General features: G+C 52.9%; 2 protein-coding genes across 3 annotated transcripts in view; both read left to right on the top strand.

Annotated features, from left to right (window-relative positions):
* Positions 1-227: 227 nt before the first annotated feature.
* The window catches only part of GNB1L (G protein subunit beta 1 like), a 50,842-nt gene continuing 35,326 nt past the window's right edge, over positions 228-15,743 (top strand). For both annotated transcript variants that reach the window (XM_079762273.1, XM_079762274.1), the window contains exons 1-2: positions 228-326; positions 578-675. The gene's annotated coding sequence lies outside the window, so the exon portion shown is untranslated. The remainder of the gene's footprint in view (positions 327-577; positions 676-15,743) is intronic.
* On the top strand, positions 2,897-9,770 carry RTL10 (retrotransposon Gag like 10; the record flags this gene model as incomplete). Its single annotated transcript, XM_079762954.1, is given in 6 exon segments — positions 2,897-3,049; positions 3,051-3,140; positions 3,143-3,430; positions 3,432-3,458; positions 3,462-3,804; positions 3,807-9,770. Coding segments are annotated over 6 exon segments (1,017 nt in total), but the record flags the coding sequence as incomplete, so codon positions are not given.

Here is a 15,743-nt window from a genome sequence, read left to right as displayed (position 1 = left end):
AGCCCCGCCCGCTCCCGCCACTCCGCGCCTGCGCACGCGGCCCTGTGTGCTCTCGTGGCACTTGGCGCGGCGCAGGGCTGAGCGCGATCCCATCAGCCCTCGCGCCGCGCTGCCTCGCTGGCGGGACCTGGGAACTTCCGCGCGGCCGCGACCCCAGGGCGCACGGCGCAGGCGCGGCCCGGTGGGGCGGCCGGCGTAGGGTGCGCCGAGCGCCGGTGCGGCGACGTACGGGAGGCTGTGCGCACGCAGGGGGTGTGGCTGCACAACGCGGTGGGGCCCTGAGGTCCTCACGGCTCCGAGTTGGAGTCACTATCTTCGGCTCTAGGGTCAGTGGGGCGGCGAGAACCCGGGCGACCGGCATTGGGATTCCGCCCTCCGTCCCTTCCCAAATCCCCGTCCTCGGAGTCCCCGGACTGGGTCCCCGCTGGCCTTCCGGCCAACGGGCCTCAGTTTGTCCATCCGCGCCGGGGCTGAGGGGGCGTCTGCAATCGTTTTCGGGTGGTTCCCGCCGTCTGCGTCCCCAGAGGTAGTCCCCCGCCTCGCCTCACGGCGGCCGGTCTTGTTCTCCACTTTCTAGGTGACACTGGGACTCTCGGCCTTGGAGGGAGACGCGTTCGCAAGGTCTCTGGCTGCAGATTCGTGGACCCTTTCCGTGGGCGCCTGGCGTAGCCGTAGGTGGGTCGGATTCCTGTTGTGGTGGCGCTTGTGAGCTCAGATCCCCGCGGTTTCCTGCATGGCGGTTGCAGGAGGGCTGGGGCAGTGGTCTGCCCTGAAGTGGAGGCACTTGCTATGGGGCTTTGGGCAAGTTATTCTACTCTTGGGGGCCCGGGGTCTCCTCGGAGCAGAGAAAGTTCCAGTGTCCCAGGCGCTGGCTCTGGCCTTGTGGGAGGCAAGTGCATCTGACCCGCTCCTTGATAGAGCGCTGTCCAGCCCAGGAGAAGGGCCCACATTCCTCAGTGCCAGGCATGGTGAGGATGGAAACGAGAGAGACCAACAGATGGATAGGTGTGGGAGAGCCAGGGTTCTTTCACCAGGCAGGCCCAGGCCTAGGAAGGTTCCGGCCCATGCAGGGCAGGGTTGGCTGCTTGGCGCAGAGATGCTTTTTTCTTCCTGAGGTTGCAGAGGGCACACAGGAATACAATGATGAATTGGGAGGGTGACAGCTCGGGTTCTAAGTAGGGATGGGAGGTCCAAACTGGGAGAAAGGGAGTGCATTGGCTCCTGGGCCTGGGATGTGGTCTCTGTGGGCGACCTGGCACCTAACATCAGGTGGGTGATAGGAGCTGCGATGTGGTTATTGCTTTTCAGAGCTCGGTGAGGGACTGGACTGGACTCTTCAGTGTAATGCATTTGTGTGCTGCTCCTTGGGCCACTGCTGCGGCAGGCCCTAGAATATTCTTTCCTTGTATTAGGATGGGAAGGGCTTTTACGGGGAAGACCACCCCCAGCGTAGGGAATATATCTAAGAGGTTCTGTAATGCTTGGGTGGCAGAGGTAGGTGCTGGTGGCCCTGGCAGCTTCGAGTGCTGCAGGCCACCCTGGGAGGTTCTGGGTAGAAAGACCAGTAGAGCTGTGCCTTCCTGGAGGAACTCACTCTGATGGGGGCCAGGTAAGCACACACGAAGGTGTGTGCAGGCCGCGGTGCCCTAGGTGTGGAGCGCTGGGATGTGAGTGGAGGGGTTGTTGGGAAAACTGCACAAGGAGGGGTGAAGCAGAGAGTGCTGCAGAGGCCGTGAGTGGACCTCCCTTTGCAGAGACCGGGGAGGTGGCTACGTTAGGCTAGGCAGCGTGACAGCCCTTGGGGGAGGGCTCCTTGCAGTGGAAAAGAACTGTGCCTGCTGATGGCTGCAGCCTCCTTTCCCTGAATACTCAGGGTTGATGATCACTGCTCTCCAGGCCCTGAGCAGGAGTAACTTTAGGGAGGTGAGAGAAGATGAAGCAAGTGGGATTAAACTTGAACTATCAGATGCTGGGTTTTCGACAGGGAAAGGAGTGCAGGGAGGTGGTGTTCAGGGTCGGGGTGTCATTGCCTGTAGGCTGTACTCTGAGTGGTGAAGTGAGTCTGGAAAGCCTAGTGCCTAGAGACAGAGAATAGCAAAGCCCCGGGCTCCTGTCACACACACATTACAGCATCAGGGTACCATGCTCCTGATGCTGTCTGTAATGTAAGACAATCGTATGACCATCTGTGCCACAAGTCAGTGTTAGTGTTTGGGGCAGCTAGAAGACTCCTAAGCAGATTGTAAAGTGTAGTTCATAATGGGTGTGGTGAAGTTGATGGTTAAAGGTTTGGTCTCTAGAGCCAGGTTCAGCTGCCTCTGCCACTTACTGCTTGGTGTGTGGCTGCAGACAAGCGACTTCACTCACCACTCTGCCTCGGGGACCATAATAGCACCAGCCTTATGAGAGGGTCAGGGTGTGGTGTGGATGGAGCACTTAGTAAAAGGTTGCTACTGTCATTGTCCTGAAATTCCCTGATAGCCAGGCTGTTCAAGGAAGCCCAGGGGGCGCTGATCTGGCCCCCTTTCCTTCTGGTACTGACAGCATCTGCCATCACATCTTGCCCTTGAAATGTCACAGGTGGCCTTTGCCAGCCTTCTTGGACATCCCAGGCCTTGCTTCCACTCAAAACTCCTGGTGGGTTATCTAGGGTTTGTCTCCTTGTTGCCTCCTCCTGCAGCCCCTTGGTGATGGTTAGGCCTAGTTTCTGCTCTTCCCCACCTTGTTTTTGGACAGAATGCCTTGGATGGTGGGTGACCTGTGTTTGACAGTCCTATGAGCTCTTCTCAGCTCCCCTGACCCTCAGCACTTGCCCAGAACACCTGGGTTTACCACACCCATCTAGCCCATCTCTGTCCTGTTGTGTCCTGTGTGTCTCTTCTGACCACCCCCCCTCCCCACTTCCTGTGCCATCTCTTCTTCTCTTTTCCCCTTCTTTTTAGTAGTTGGTGCAGCAGCCTCCCTCCACTCCCAGCATTCCTTGTGGCTGGCGCCAGTGGAGGGTCCTTACAGTCCCATCTGGGCTGCAGCCAATTATGCCAACGCACACCCCTTGGCAAGAGATTGACTGGGCCTCTCCTGGGGCTGCATATGCCCCCCTAGCGGATCCCTGGATTGAGCGGCCCTGCTGTGGGGATCCTCTGTGTGTGTGTGTGTGTGTGTGTGTGTGTGTGTGTGTGTGTGTGTGTGTATGGCAATGGAGCAGAAGAGCACAGTGAGTTGTGAAGCCACAGGAAAGGGTTACCTCACTGTGCACATGCCCAACCCACGACCCCTCAGGGTGGACTTCCACTGGGTGCCAGGCTCAGACCCAGGCACCTTGGATGGCTCCCCATGGCTGCTGCACCGCTTTTTGGCCCAGCTGGGCGGTTGCATGTCTTTCCGCTTCGAGCACTACCAGGACAACCTCAGCTGTGTCTGCAAGATCCTCAGGGCGCCTGACAGACCCCGCTTGGGCGTGAGCAGCCCCCTACCTTGACGGGGACCTATCCCTGCCTGATGATTATGAGCTCTTTTGCCAGGACCTTGAGGAGGTTATTCAAAACCTGAACAGTTTTGCTGAGTACCATCCTGCAGCCCTGCCCCTTGTCCCCACCTCAAGCCAGCCACCAGTGGCCCCGCAGCTGCCTGTGGTGAGGCAGTACTTAGCCAGGTTCTCCGAGGCCCTGGCACTCAACATGGGTGCTACCCTCAGGCCTGTCCCAGACATTCTGGCCACCCCTGCTATTTCTAGTTCTGACTCTGAATTGAAAAATCCTCTGCCTCAGCAGCAGCTGGCCAAGGAGAGCAGCCCTGGGCCCACTGAGCCCCCTGCTTGTCCACTTCTGCGTGTAGCACCCGTCCTGTTCTGGTGGGGCCAGCCTCCTCCCAGCCAACACAGATGGTCCCCAAACCTGTCCTTGTGCTTTCAGAATCTGCCTAACCCCCCTGCCCAGCAACCAGATCCAGCTCACCCAGCGGGGCCAGAACCCCAGAAGATAGGGGAGGTAGGTGGTCCACAAGGGGCGGTGGACACCCCAGAGACCCCAAGAGCCACCTTTTTCTCCTGCTCTCCACCCTGCAGCCCTGGATTCTGCACATTCCAGGCAGGTGCAGCAGTGCTCCTCGTGATGAAGTGGCCTATGTAGCCAAGGAATCCCACAGCTCCCCCCCCACCCCCCACCCCGGACCGAGTGGCATTGCCAGATGACTCTAGATGTGGTGCTGCCAGGTGTGGCGCTGTCCACTTGCCCCATTGCTGGGCAGGAGGTGTACTTATTTGGACTCTGCCTTTGTCCTCCCCCTTCCCCCACCACAGCAGACCGCTGGCCTCTGCCCTGTGCTCCTCATTCTCTGACTTCCCCAATGGCACAGAGCAGGGGTCCTCAAACTTTTTAAACAGGGGACCAGTTCACTGTCCCTCAGACCGTTGGAGGGCTGGACTATAGTTTAAAAAAAAAACTATGAACAAATTCCTATGCACACTGCACATTCTTATTTTGAAGTAAAAATACAAAACAGCAAAAACACCTGCATGTGGCCCGCGGGCCGTAGTTTGAGGACGCCTGGCACAGAGGCTGCTTCCTGCTGGGCCCTGCATCCCCACACCTGCCCTAGGAGTGCCATCTCACCTGGGTTTGTTCCCACTAGTTGGACAGAGCTCTATATATCAGTCCTCATCATATATTTGCACTGTCTTTGTAAGCCTCCCCCACTCCCATACCGCCACCCCCCCGCCCCCCCGCACACACAGAACCCCCTTCAGTGCTGGCCGCAACTGGACTGGTTTGCCACGCCAGCCTTTTTGGGATTTGGTCCCTGTACGGTCTTTGCTTTGCCCCCCACCCCTATCTCTGTTTCCCGTGACCTGTCCTCTGGGCTGGAATTTAAGGAAGGTTACATGGAGGAGGTGGCCACTTTCATTGTTGAGTGTGAGTCGGATGGTGTCTTGGTAGAGAAAGATGCTTTTCTGTGGGTTTAGCAGCAGCCCTGGTCAGCTGGGAAGGCTCAAATACAGGAAGGTAGAACGCAAGCTACCTTTCAGTCTCAGCTCTGTTCCAGGCATTTTCTTCTATGTTAACATTCTAGTCACCTGGTTTTCTTCCATTTTCCTATCTCAGTGCCTTTGCCCCTGATGCCCTTCCACTTTCTGCTCTTCAACAGTCATTGCCGTTTTGCCCACTCTTGCACATTGCTGATTCAGCCTGAACCCAGCACCACGTGACTGGTATATCTGCGTAGACTGTGAGCCTCTAGGGCAGGAGCTCCATCTTAGCTCATGTCCCTGATACACAATCAGTGCTCATTAAATGTGCGACGGATCCATGGCTGAGCCTGTGGCGTGGTGGCTGCCCACAAGCAGGGTCTGTTCCATTGGCAGGAGCACTGTGCCCATTCTGTCAGGAACAGGGAGGCCAGGCCCCGGCCCCAAGCACCCCAGGTCAGTGTTGCATGTATGGTTGGGAGCTCTGACTGGAAGGGTCTGGCTGAGGAGTTGCACTGAATGGGTGGGAGTGGGAGGCCTGACAGGTGAAGTGTGGCCTTGAAAACTGACTTTTCTAGGAGTAGAGGTGAAGTGAGGAGCAGGCAGCAGATCTGAGTTGTGAGGCCCCAGGGGGCCAGAGGATTGGAATGAAGAAAGACCTGTTCTGCACAAGGATGGGTTTTCTAATGATGAGCTGAGCAGGGAAGCTCCCTCAAGCTAAATTTAACGTAGGGTTGGTACAGTGCACCAATCAGAGCAGTGCTTAGGCAAGAATTTCAAGCCCCTTTCAGTTTTACAATTGTGTAAACAAAAGAACACCTTCCTGGAAAGAAGAAATAAGTAGAAAGAAGAAATAAGTGGAAATGGGAACTGCAATTAAAACTAGTTATTTTAGGGAAAATTGTAATAAGCAAAACAGCTGATAAAAATTTTTAATCACATTGTTGGGATTATTTTATTTAATAACTCATTTCAAAAGGCTCTGGGTTCAGATGGTTTTATGTGTGAGTTATTTTTTTTAATTTTAAAAAAAATATATTTTATTGATTTTTTTACAGAAAGGAAGGGAGAGGGATAGAGAGCTAGAAACATCGATGAGAGAGAAACATCGATCAGCTGCCTCCTGCACACCTCCTACTGGGGATGTGCCCGCAACCAAAGTACGTGCCCTTGACCGGAATCGAACCTGGGACCTTTCAGTCCGCAGGCCGATGCTCTATCCACTGAGCCAAACCAGTTTTGGCTATGTATGAGTTATTTTAAGGCACAGATAACTTGTAGGTAAAACAGTTGCAAATCTTGGAAATAGGTGGGAAGCTAATATAACCCTAAAAGCAAAGCAAGCAAGCTGACAAAAGAAATCATACGCAGCCTTTCTGATCAGATGTGGAAAATCCCAGAATGTTCTAGGCAGCCCCAGTCCCTCTGTGTGGGATAACACTACTGCCCCTCCCTGCTGTTGCTCAGGTCCAGGCCCTCCTTTTGCAGGCACAGTCTGACTGCTCCCACCCACTCCAGCCAGCCTGTCCCTAACACCTCCGCAAGCCTGCCAGACCATGCAGCTTTCAGGAGCACCCTCTTTGGGGTCGCCCGCCTGTGTGTGGAGAGCTGGGAGTGGCGAATGCTCAAAGGGCCCTCCTCCCACCAAGCATGACAGGGCCTCCTGTCCTGACGCTGTGTTCCTGTTGCCCCACAGAGTGGGAGAGCAGCTAGGTCGGTGCCAGAGGAAGCTATCACTTTGCAACACTGTACACACTGCCTGTGTGGCAGGCCAGGCCAGAGCCCCCCCATCCTCTCCTGATGCCACTCAGGAACAGGCACCTTGCCATCACCAACGAGGTCCTGTCCTCTTCTCCTTTGCTTTCTCCAAATTAAACAGGTCATCTGGCCTCTCCCCCAGTCCCCTTGGGCCTGCCTTGGCAAAGCTGGCCCTCAGGAGAGGTATGTCAGATGGTAATCCAAGCCCACAGGAGCTGCCTGGAGCCTGAGGGAGGAAAAAACCCAGGGGGTCAGAAGGGAAAATGCCAATCTTGAGCTGAAGGAATTCACTCCAGGTCCACTACATGGAGACAGGAAAGGCAGCCCGTGCAGAGGCCAGCAACATAGTAGGGTGTCAACTGGGCCATCCCCCCAGAAAGCAGCTTTAGGTTCTACTGCCAGAGCTGTCTTGCCAGCTCAAATGAGGGCCCTTCTAGATCATCATGCCTGTCCCTCACTTCTTGGAAATACCTGCAGACTTAATTTCTTAAAGATAGGACACAGCGGGCACTATGGGAGGGTTTTTAACGTATCTGTCTCCAAGAAAATTCTAACGCCGGAAGTATTGAGGGAAAGGTCCTGTGAGATACTGAACATTTTATAAAGCTGCAATAATGAAGGTGCTTGGAAATTGGTGTGGACAGATGAACAGAGGAGAATAGAGAACTTTGGAATAAAGCCAAATAGGAATTTAGTCCTAGAGGTGTTTCAAATTAATGGGAATAAAATGTATTATTCAGTAAAAGGAGTTGGAACAACTGATTAGCCATCTGGAAAATAGTAAAACTGCATACTTTCCTCTTCCTACTAGCCTATACTCCAGATGAATTAAAGATTTCAACATTTTAAAAATCATTAAAGTAGTAGTAATCCAGTCTGTGATTCCAGAACTTACTTTAAAAGTCTTAGATACCCAGAATTGCTGAAGGCATGGAGAAACAGACTTTTTTTTAATGCTATTGGTTAAAGTGTCAAATACTACAATTTGCCCATGTGACATTTCTAGATGCGTAGATGCTGATCACTTGCCTGCATATATTTGGTCATTGCTCATTCCTTGGTGTGGGGCTTCAGAGCATGGACTTGAGCTTGGTCATACCTTTCCTATTACACTTGGAAGCGGACAGCCCTTGATGTCACCTTGACCTCTGTGAGCTGTAGTTTATCCACAGAGGGTGTGGAAGGGTTGAATGAGATAACACCTATGCAGTGGCCTAAGCCCTAGTGACTGCCAAGTGAGCCTCACTGCAGCAAAACGAAACAGCCCAAAGGTCCAGCAGTAAGGAGGGAGGTAAATAGAGCTGTCATCCATTGTGTCAGTCAGGATGTGCCGGATTGTGCTGCAGTAACAAACTGCATCTCCGTCACAGATCAACTGGGACACCCTCTGCCCTTTGTAGTGCCTTAAGGACCCATGCCAACAGGAGCCCCACTGGATGTGTTTTTCTGTGAACACAGAAGGAGTGGAAAGACCATAGTGAACTACAGGTGATACATGTCTCCCCTTCCATTACCGATTGCCTGGCCAGAGAAGCCACACCTGAGTTTGCATGGATGAGAGCATCTGATCCTCCTGTGGGGTAGGGTGGGGCGCTCAGCCTTGAGAAGAGCAAGCATCCACTCAGCACGACTCAAGAGTGCAGCGATCGAGGCAGTGGTTGGCGTGCTGCATCGTTACCCTGGAAAGATGCCTGCGTGCGTTTGTAGGGCTGCATGGCTTAAACCAAAAACGTTGTGTGTGTTTTCCACAGTCTGGAGGCTAGAAGTCTAATATCAAGGTATCTACAGGGTGGTTCCTCCTGAGGCCCCTTTCCCTATCTTCCCTTTCCCTATGGCTATCTTCCCGTCACATGGTGGTCCCGCTGTGCCTGTCTGTGTCCTGATCTCTGAGAGGACACCAGTCATATTATTAGGGCCCACCCATATGACTTAATTTAATCTTAATTAGCTCTTTAAAGATCATGTCTCCAAATAATCACATTCTGAGGTGCTGGGGGTTAGAACTCTGAATTTGGGGGGACACAATTATACTGCCCAAGATGGATTTCTTTTTAAATTAATTTATTTGCAATTTTTGGGCAGTACTGTCATGAGAACCCTTCTGAGTGTCACTGAAGGCCCTGTGTAGAGCCCCTCGAGCAGGAAGTAAGTGCCCAATTGTTTTGTATGCAGGACTCTCACTTCCTTTTTTTAATTAATATTTTTAACATATATATTCTTATTGATTTCAGAGAGAGGAAGGGAGAGGGAGAGAAACATCAATGATGAGAATCATCAATCTGCTGCCTCCTACATGCCCCCCACTGGGGATTGAGCCCGCAACTCAGGCATGTGCCCTGACTGGGAATCGAACTGTGACCTGGTTCATGGTTTGATGCTCAACCACTGAGCCACACTGGCTGGGCCTTCTTTGTTTTTTCTTAACTCTTCACCTGAGTATTTGTTTTTATTGATTTTAGAGAGAAAGGGAGAGAAAAACATCAATGTGAGAGATAAACATCCATCGGTTGCCTCCTGTACGTGCCCTGATCAAGGATCGAACCTGCAGCCTTTTTTGGTGCATGGGACGACACTGCAACCAACTGAGCCACCTGGCTGGGGCAGGACTCTTCTTAAGAAATATCTCCCTGAGGGTCAAAGACATTACACTGTATTCCCAAGTTTTAATGCTTTGCCTTTTGCATTGACTGTGGAATCTCTAATGGTGTGGTGTGCGGAGGCGTCTGCTGCTGGAATCAGAGAGCCTGAGAAGAGTGGTTTCTCCACGCACCGGTGCTGAACATGTAATAGGAATGAAAATAAACATTGAATGTGTGAAGCTACTGAGTTTGGGGACTTGTGTTTTCCACAGCATGACCTATTCTATCCGAACCGATAGCGGGCCCCATTTCACCTTTCCCTCAGGGCAGGTGACTGTCAGCCTCCAGTGCTGGATGCCATGCTGCCCACACCTGTCCACGATGCCATCTCATACACGCCTGGCTCTGGTCTGTTCTATTCCTCACTAATGATCTAGCTTTATGGTACGTCTTCTTTATCTGGTAGAGAAACGTATTCCCCTCCCTGGTTCTTCAGATTGTCTTGGCTAGTTTTTAAAGCACATTTCATCACAACACAGAAGTGGAGAGGATGGCACAGTGGACCACATTGTGCCCATCTGGCTCCAGCAGTGGTCCTCACCCTGGGGTTCTGTGTTGGTGGACTGCCGGCTGGGCATGCTCTCTGGAGCAGCAGGAGTCCTGAGCTCACTTTACCTGTCTTTGAGCAGTGGTGTCCTCATTTGCAGATGGGTGACATGATCTCTGTTACAGGGGTGTCGAGGGTGGGCCTGGGAGGAGCCCCTGGGCTGCAGGGTGCCCTTGGCAGCCCGTTCCTTCTCTCCTGGCCTCAGGAGTACAAAAACTAGCCAAAACCATCAGATGGCAGAGGGATGTCCCTGGGCTGCTTTCCACCTGTGGTCAGCACAGGGACACCAGCTGGCTGCTGGGAATGCCGCATCTTGCACTCTCCGTAGTTCAAGTGCATAGCGTCGTCATTCACCTTGACACTTCCACCATAGCCAGGCTTTCTAAAGGCTGTGGGTGGGGAGGTGGGTGGCCTGGGAGGGCCTGCAGGATGGAGGATCCAGGAGGCATTTGGTCAGGCACCTGATCCAATGCACTGTCCCCTGGGGCACCACAGCCTCCCACCACTGAGTACCTGTATTCCTCCCCTGAAAATCAGTGTACAAATTGGAGCCTTGGGGTGATGGCAGCCAGGAGGTGATCCAGGGCCAGTGCAGTTCTGTCCCTGTCCACCCGTCCGCTCCAGGTGCATACTTCATAATGTCCACTCAGCCTCCTGGTCCTCATTGTCCCCACTCCCAGCAAGTTGCTGAACTCCTCAACCTGTAAATTAGAACTTCTGCCTCCCATATGCCTGGAAAGTAGCAGGCCCCTCAGGGCTGCAGTCACTGTCCCTGACCCTTCCCTCCCTGAAACTTCCACCAGGCCCTGCTGGCAGCCGTTCATGTGAGTGCACACGTGTGGGGGTGTGCCCCTAGACCTGCAGCCCATTGTGAACATGCAGTGCATTTGTACGCTTGTTATTTGAGGGTATGGTAGGCAGATCGCTGGAGGGAGTCCCCCATTCGCTGCCACAGGAGCAGCCACGCAGATCCCTGTCAGGAAGTGCATCACCATGGTTGGGGTCCCTCTTCAAGTGGGATTGGGTTCCCAGGAGCTGCCTGGGCACGAGCCTGCGGGGATCAGCCCCCTTCCCATGCCCTAGGTGAGTGTTGTCTGGGCGCTATCATCAGCACTGGGCAGCTGGCCGCTGTGGACCAGACCTCCTGGCAGAGGTGCGCCCCAGAGGCTGGCACTGGCACAAGGGGATGGTCACACTTCTTGTGAAACAAGCTTTTCCATGTGTTCACCAGTGACAAAAAGACTGGTGGCCTGTCGCTGGCCTGGTTCCCACCTCTGCCCGTAAGTGCTTGGGGGCAGGTTGGCTGAAAACGCCCCTCAGTCAGGCTTCCTTCCTGCCATCTCAGGGCTCCTTGGACCTGCTCCTGGGGGTAACGGATGTCCTCAGCTGCAGCTTGAGACGCCTGTTCATGGAGAGGCCCTGCCCGCCCATCCTGCCTGCCCCTGCAGCCCAGCCGCCCCTCACCCTGGCATTTCCTTCCTTTCAGCCCAGTCCCGAGGAGAAGTCTGCGAGACTCTCTCGGCCTCAGCACCCACAGCTGTGGGAGGCCCTTGCTGGCTGTGAGCAGACTGGTCATTCACACCACATACCTCCAGCCTGCAGGCTGTAAGACATCGCATGCCTTTCAGACATCACCATGCCTTTTTCTCCTGAAGGCTTCCTCCTGCTGCCCCCGCCCAGCCTGGCCCTGCCAGTGCGTTGGCTGTGACGTGGCAGGGGAGAACAGGCCAAGGTGGGCTGGGGGGCTCACCTCTGCCTGGGCACCGACCACACCAGGCAGGCCTTGACTCCAGCAGAGGATCTGGTCCTGGGAGGCTCGGCCATAACTTGGCCTGTTACCGTCTTCCCCAAACACAGTGGGGCTCGTCTGGAAAAGGGGTGCTTTTAGACCTGGTGGGGTGAGTGTCCAGGCACGGTGAGGCAAAGCCTAACTCACTGCAGGCCAGGAGCCCCCCTAGGCCTTCACAGGAATCAAGGGGCCTGGGATACTGCCCCCAGGGAGGTGAGGTCAGTGTCTGCTCCTGCCTGAGGCAGCTATTTTGCTAGTGGTGGTGGCTGAGCTTTGCAAGAGCAGAAGGTCCAAGTTATGGAGCAAGTGACTCTTTTCTTGGATGGAAGGAGAGGCTTCAAGCCAAAGGCAGAGGTGGGGGCTTTTCTAACCCCAGGTCCTTCAGGAGTGTGGCACTTGGCTCCACCACAAAAACCTGTGTCTGCGGCTGTCCCCTGAGTTATGTTTTGGGGACTCACTGGCTCATGGGGAGATGCCCTACCTGTAAGGGTGCCCAGGCTGTACACGAAGCTCAGAGGGGGCTCCTGGCAGCGGGGCTCGGCTGTTTTCCCTGTGCACTCACAGAACAGGGCCTTGCCCAATCTTGGGCCCAGCTCCATCAGTCAAGGCCAAGGCCACTGCCTGCTGCTCCTGGGAGACAGATGTGCCAGAGGCAGGCAGGCCTGGGACCAGCTTCAGATCCTCTAGGGAAAGGGCTGTTGGGGGGTGTGCCTGTCACTCCCCTACACACACACACACACACACACACACACACACACACAGTTATATCAGTCCCCTGGGGAGTTGGGAATGGCTGTGGTTGGATAGTGTGCACTTGCTGCCGTGGGGGAGGCGGATGCAGGGATAGTGCTGGGCTCCCACCTCCCCACTGGGCTGTGAGGCCCGAGGTGTGTAGGGCTGGGCTGCTTGTGGCACCAACCTCCCTACTCCCTCCTCTCTCCTCTCCCCCTCCCTCCCTGGCTCCCTCCCTCCCTCCCTCTGGGGCAGGGTTGGCCAGGCTGCATCCCGGAACCCTCCCCAGGATCTGCATCTTTGAAGCCATGGATACTGACAAGAGGATTCAATGAATCCAAGGTCGCCAGCCGAGTGTTGACAGATGCCCGGCCATGATACTATTTCTGATTTAATAACCGAATGGGAGGCTGGCCCTTGGTAATAATTAGGGCTAATTACTGAGGAGGTGTTGACAGAAGGGCTGAGAGGAAACAAACTACCTTTATCCCGGGGCTTAGAGTCAGATTACCGGCCGTACTATCTGCCTCTCAGAAAGTAGACGCTTCAATCACTCACCAAGGCTTCAAAGGGGCAAGGGCCCTGACAATGCACGGGGTTTGGGAAGGAGCTATGAAGTGCGCCTTTGACTTCAACTCACCAACGGAGCCCCATTCCAGAAATGGTTTCTTTGTGAAGTCTGAGTTACCCTGGGCAAACCTGCCTCCCAGCTCGGGCGGGCTGGGGCCGCGGCTGGCCCGCCCACCTGCCCAAATCCTTCCAGTGTGGTGTTTCCTTGGTTTGGGAGTGGGTCCAGTTCTTTGTATGGCTGTGAGCTGCAGGTAAGGGGATCGGATCTTGTTATCCCAGCAGGCTGTTCCTTCCCTGGCCTTAGCCGGACACAGAGTCTCTGTAGCCTTCAAGGGCAGGTCTGGCCTCATTGCAAGAGGGCCTGCTTTATGGTAGGACCACCCCTTGGGGCCAGGTGTCACTCATGGGGCTGCCCCACCCCCATCTTGAGCAAGGAGCCAATGTTGTGGACAGGACACTGACCCCTAGGGGTCTCAGCGACTGAGAGGTGAAGGGTTGTCCCAAGTCACAGATGTATTGTATGTGAACCTGATGACCGCCGTGGATCCCCCTGGATCTCAAAGACAGCGTGGGGGCTGTGGTCAGACCTCCACTTGCTGATGAGAAGCAGCAGCCCTGGGAAGTTTCCCACTATCTTGGCCTGGACCGCAGGCCACTGCATCTGTGGTGCAGCTTTGAGGGTGAGGTGGCCGGCTAAGGCCATCGTGGCTGAATGTAGGAGTCTGTTGTGGGATTCTGGGCTTTGCCATGGTCTGTCCTGATCAGGGAGGTGGGAGGGCGAAGAAGCCTCACTCAGGACCAGCCTGTACAGAGAATGTCTTTTAGCTTCCGTCTGTGGCCTGGGAGGTATAGAGGGAGCGGGCCGCTGTTCTGCCGGCCTAGGGACCGGCCAATTCAGAATTTTCCCACGAGGCTGGTTGTGCTACTTCAAAGAGAAGGAGTAGGTCTCGCTGGTGGAGAGCACTATTGTTAGATGACTTCTTCCTTTCCCGGGCATGCTGCTCTGTTTCTAGAAGTAACGATGATGATGACGACGGTAAACATCACCCACTAATTTGCTTAACTCAATACTGACTACCTTGTATTGGGGACATTATTGATGAACTTAAATCTATTTATACTAGGGCAAAAAATAGAATGGTATTTTAAATAGGAGAAGCACTTAAAAATTGGCATTAAATCTGCTTAAAGTCACCTTGAGTAGAATTAGAAATTGGCTCTAAATCTGAAAGAATCTAAACAGGAAACTGGGTTTTTATAATATGTTAGTGGTGAACTAAATGCCATTACTTATAGCGTGAGAAAAAGTAGCACAAAAATATTGTACAATGTATTTTATTTGAAACCCCCCCCCCCCCCGAAAATGACCTAGGGTGTGTTACCTTGGACACAGAAGCGTGCCTGAGCCCTGTTCCCTTTTATTAACATCTTCTATTAGCATGGTACAGTTGTCATGGCGATGAAACAACATAGATGCATTGTTATTGACTTGAGTCTATATTTTATTCAGATTTCTTGAGTTTTTACCGAATGTCCTTTTTTCTATTCCAGGATCCCATCCAGGATCCCAGGTTGTATTTAGTCGTCCTTTCTCCTTAGTTTCTTCTGGACTTTCCTTGTTTTTGTGGCCTTCACAGCTTTGAGTTCTTTTGTAGACTGTCCCTCGGCTGGGTTTTGCTGTGTTTTTTCTCATGATTAGATAGGGGTTGTGGGTTTTTGGGAGCCAGACCTCAAAGATAAGTGCCACCTCATTACATCATATCACTGGCGCACGCTGTCACCATGACATCACTATGGATGTTGACCTTGGTCCCCCGAGGTAGCGGTTGTCAGGCTTCTCCACTGTAAAGCTGCTGTTTCCCCCATTTCCAGACTGTGCTCTTAGGAAGGATTTCGTTTTGCCAAGCCACTCATCAGGGGTGGGTGTTCTGCTCCGACTCCTTCTGGGCGGAGCATCTACATACATTATTTGGAATTCTCTGTGGGAAATTTGTCTACTCTCCTGTCTTTGCATAAGTATGAACTCATGAATATCTTTTATTAATGCTATGATTATTGTGAAATGTACTTACAGTGAGTCTTAACACCTGCCCACACCAGCATCCCACAATCCGGATACCGAAACTGTCTCATTAACTCAGAACCCTCCCCCTGCTGCCCCTTGGTAGTCAGCCCCTGCTCCTCCCCCGGACCCCTGACAATGGGCCATTTGTGCTGTCTGCCTAGTTTTGCCTTTTCCAGAATGCCATATAATTAGGCTCATATAGTCTATAGCCTTTAACTTACCATAATTCTCTGGATATTCATCAACGATGTTGTATTTATTAGTAATTTGTTCCTTTTTATTGCTCAAGAGTGTTCCATTTACCCATGGATATCATTTGGGTTATTTCCCATTTTGTACAATATTAATACAGTATAACTGCTATTAATATAGCAGACTTTAGTTTGCTCATAAGTATTCACTTCTCTAAAATAAATATATAGGGTAGGATTGGTGGGCAATATGATACATGTATAGTTCCTTTAATAAGAAACTACCCCACTGTTTTCCAGAATGCTTGTACCATTTTGCATTCTCACTAACAATGTACGAGAAGTCCATTTGCTCCACATTCCAGCCAACACTTGGTTTTGTCAGTTTTTTTCCCTTTTTCTTTTAGCCATTCTAATAGTCTGTGGTCTTCAGTTCCATTTCATCTAAGTTGTTGAGTGTGCATTGAATTGTTTATAGTATTTCCTTAT

The sequence above is a fragment of the Cnephaeus nilssonii genome (assembly GCF_951640355.1).
Source record: "Cnephaeus nilssonii genome assembly, chromosome: 22".
Classification (NCBI taxonomy): domain Eukaryota; kingdom Metazoa; phylum Chordata; class Mammalia; order Chiroptera; family Vespertilionidae; genus Cnephaeus; species Cnephaeus nilssonii.
This window is presented reverse-complemented; position numbering and strand designations above follow the sequence as displayed.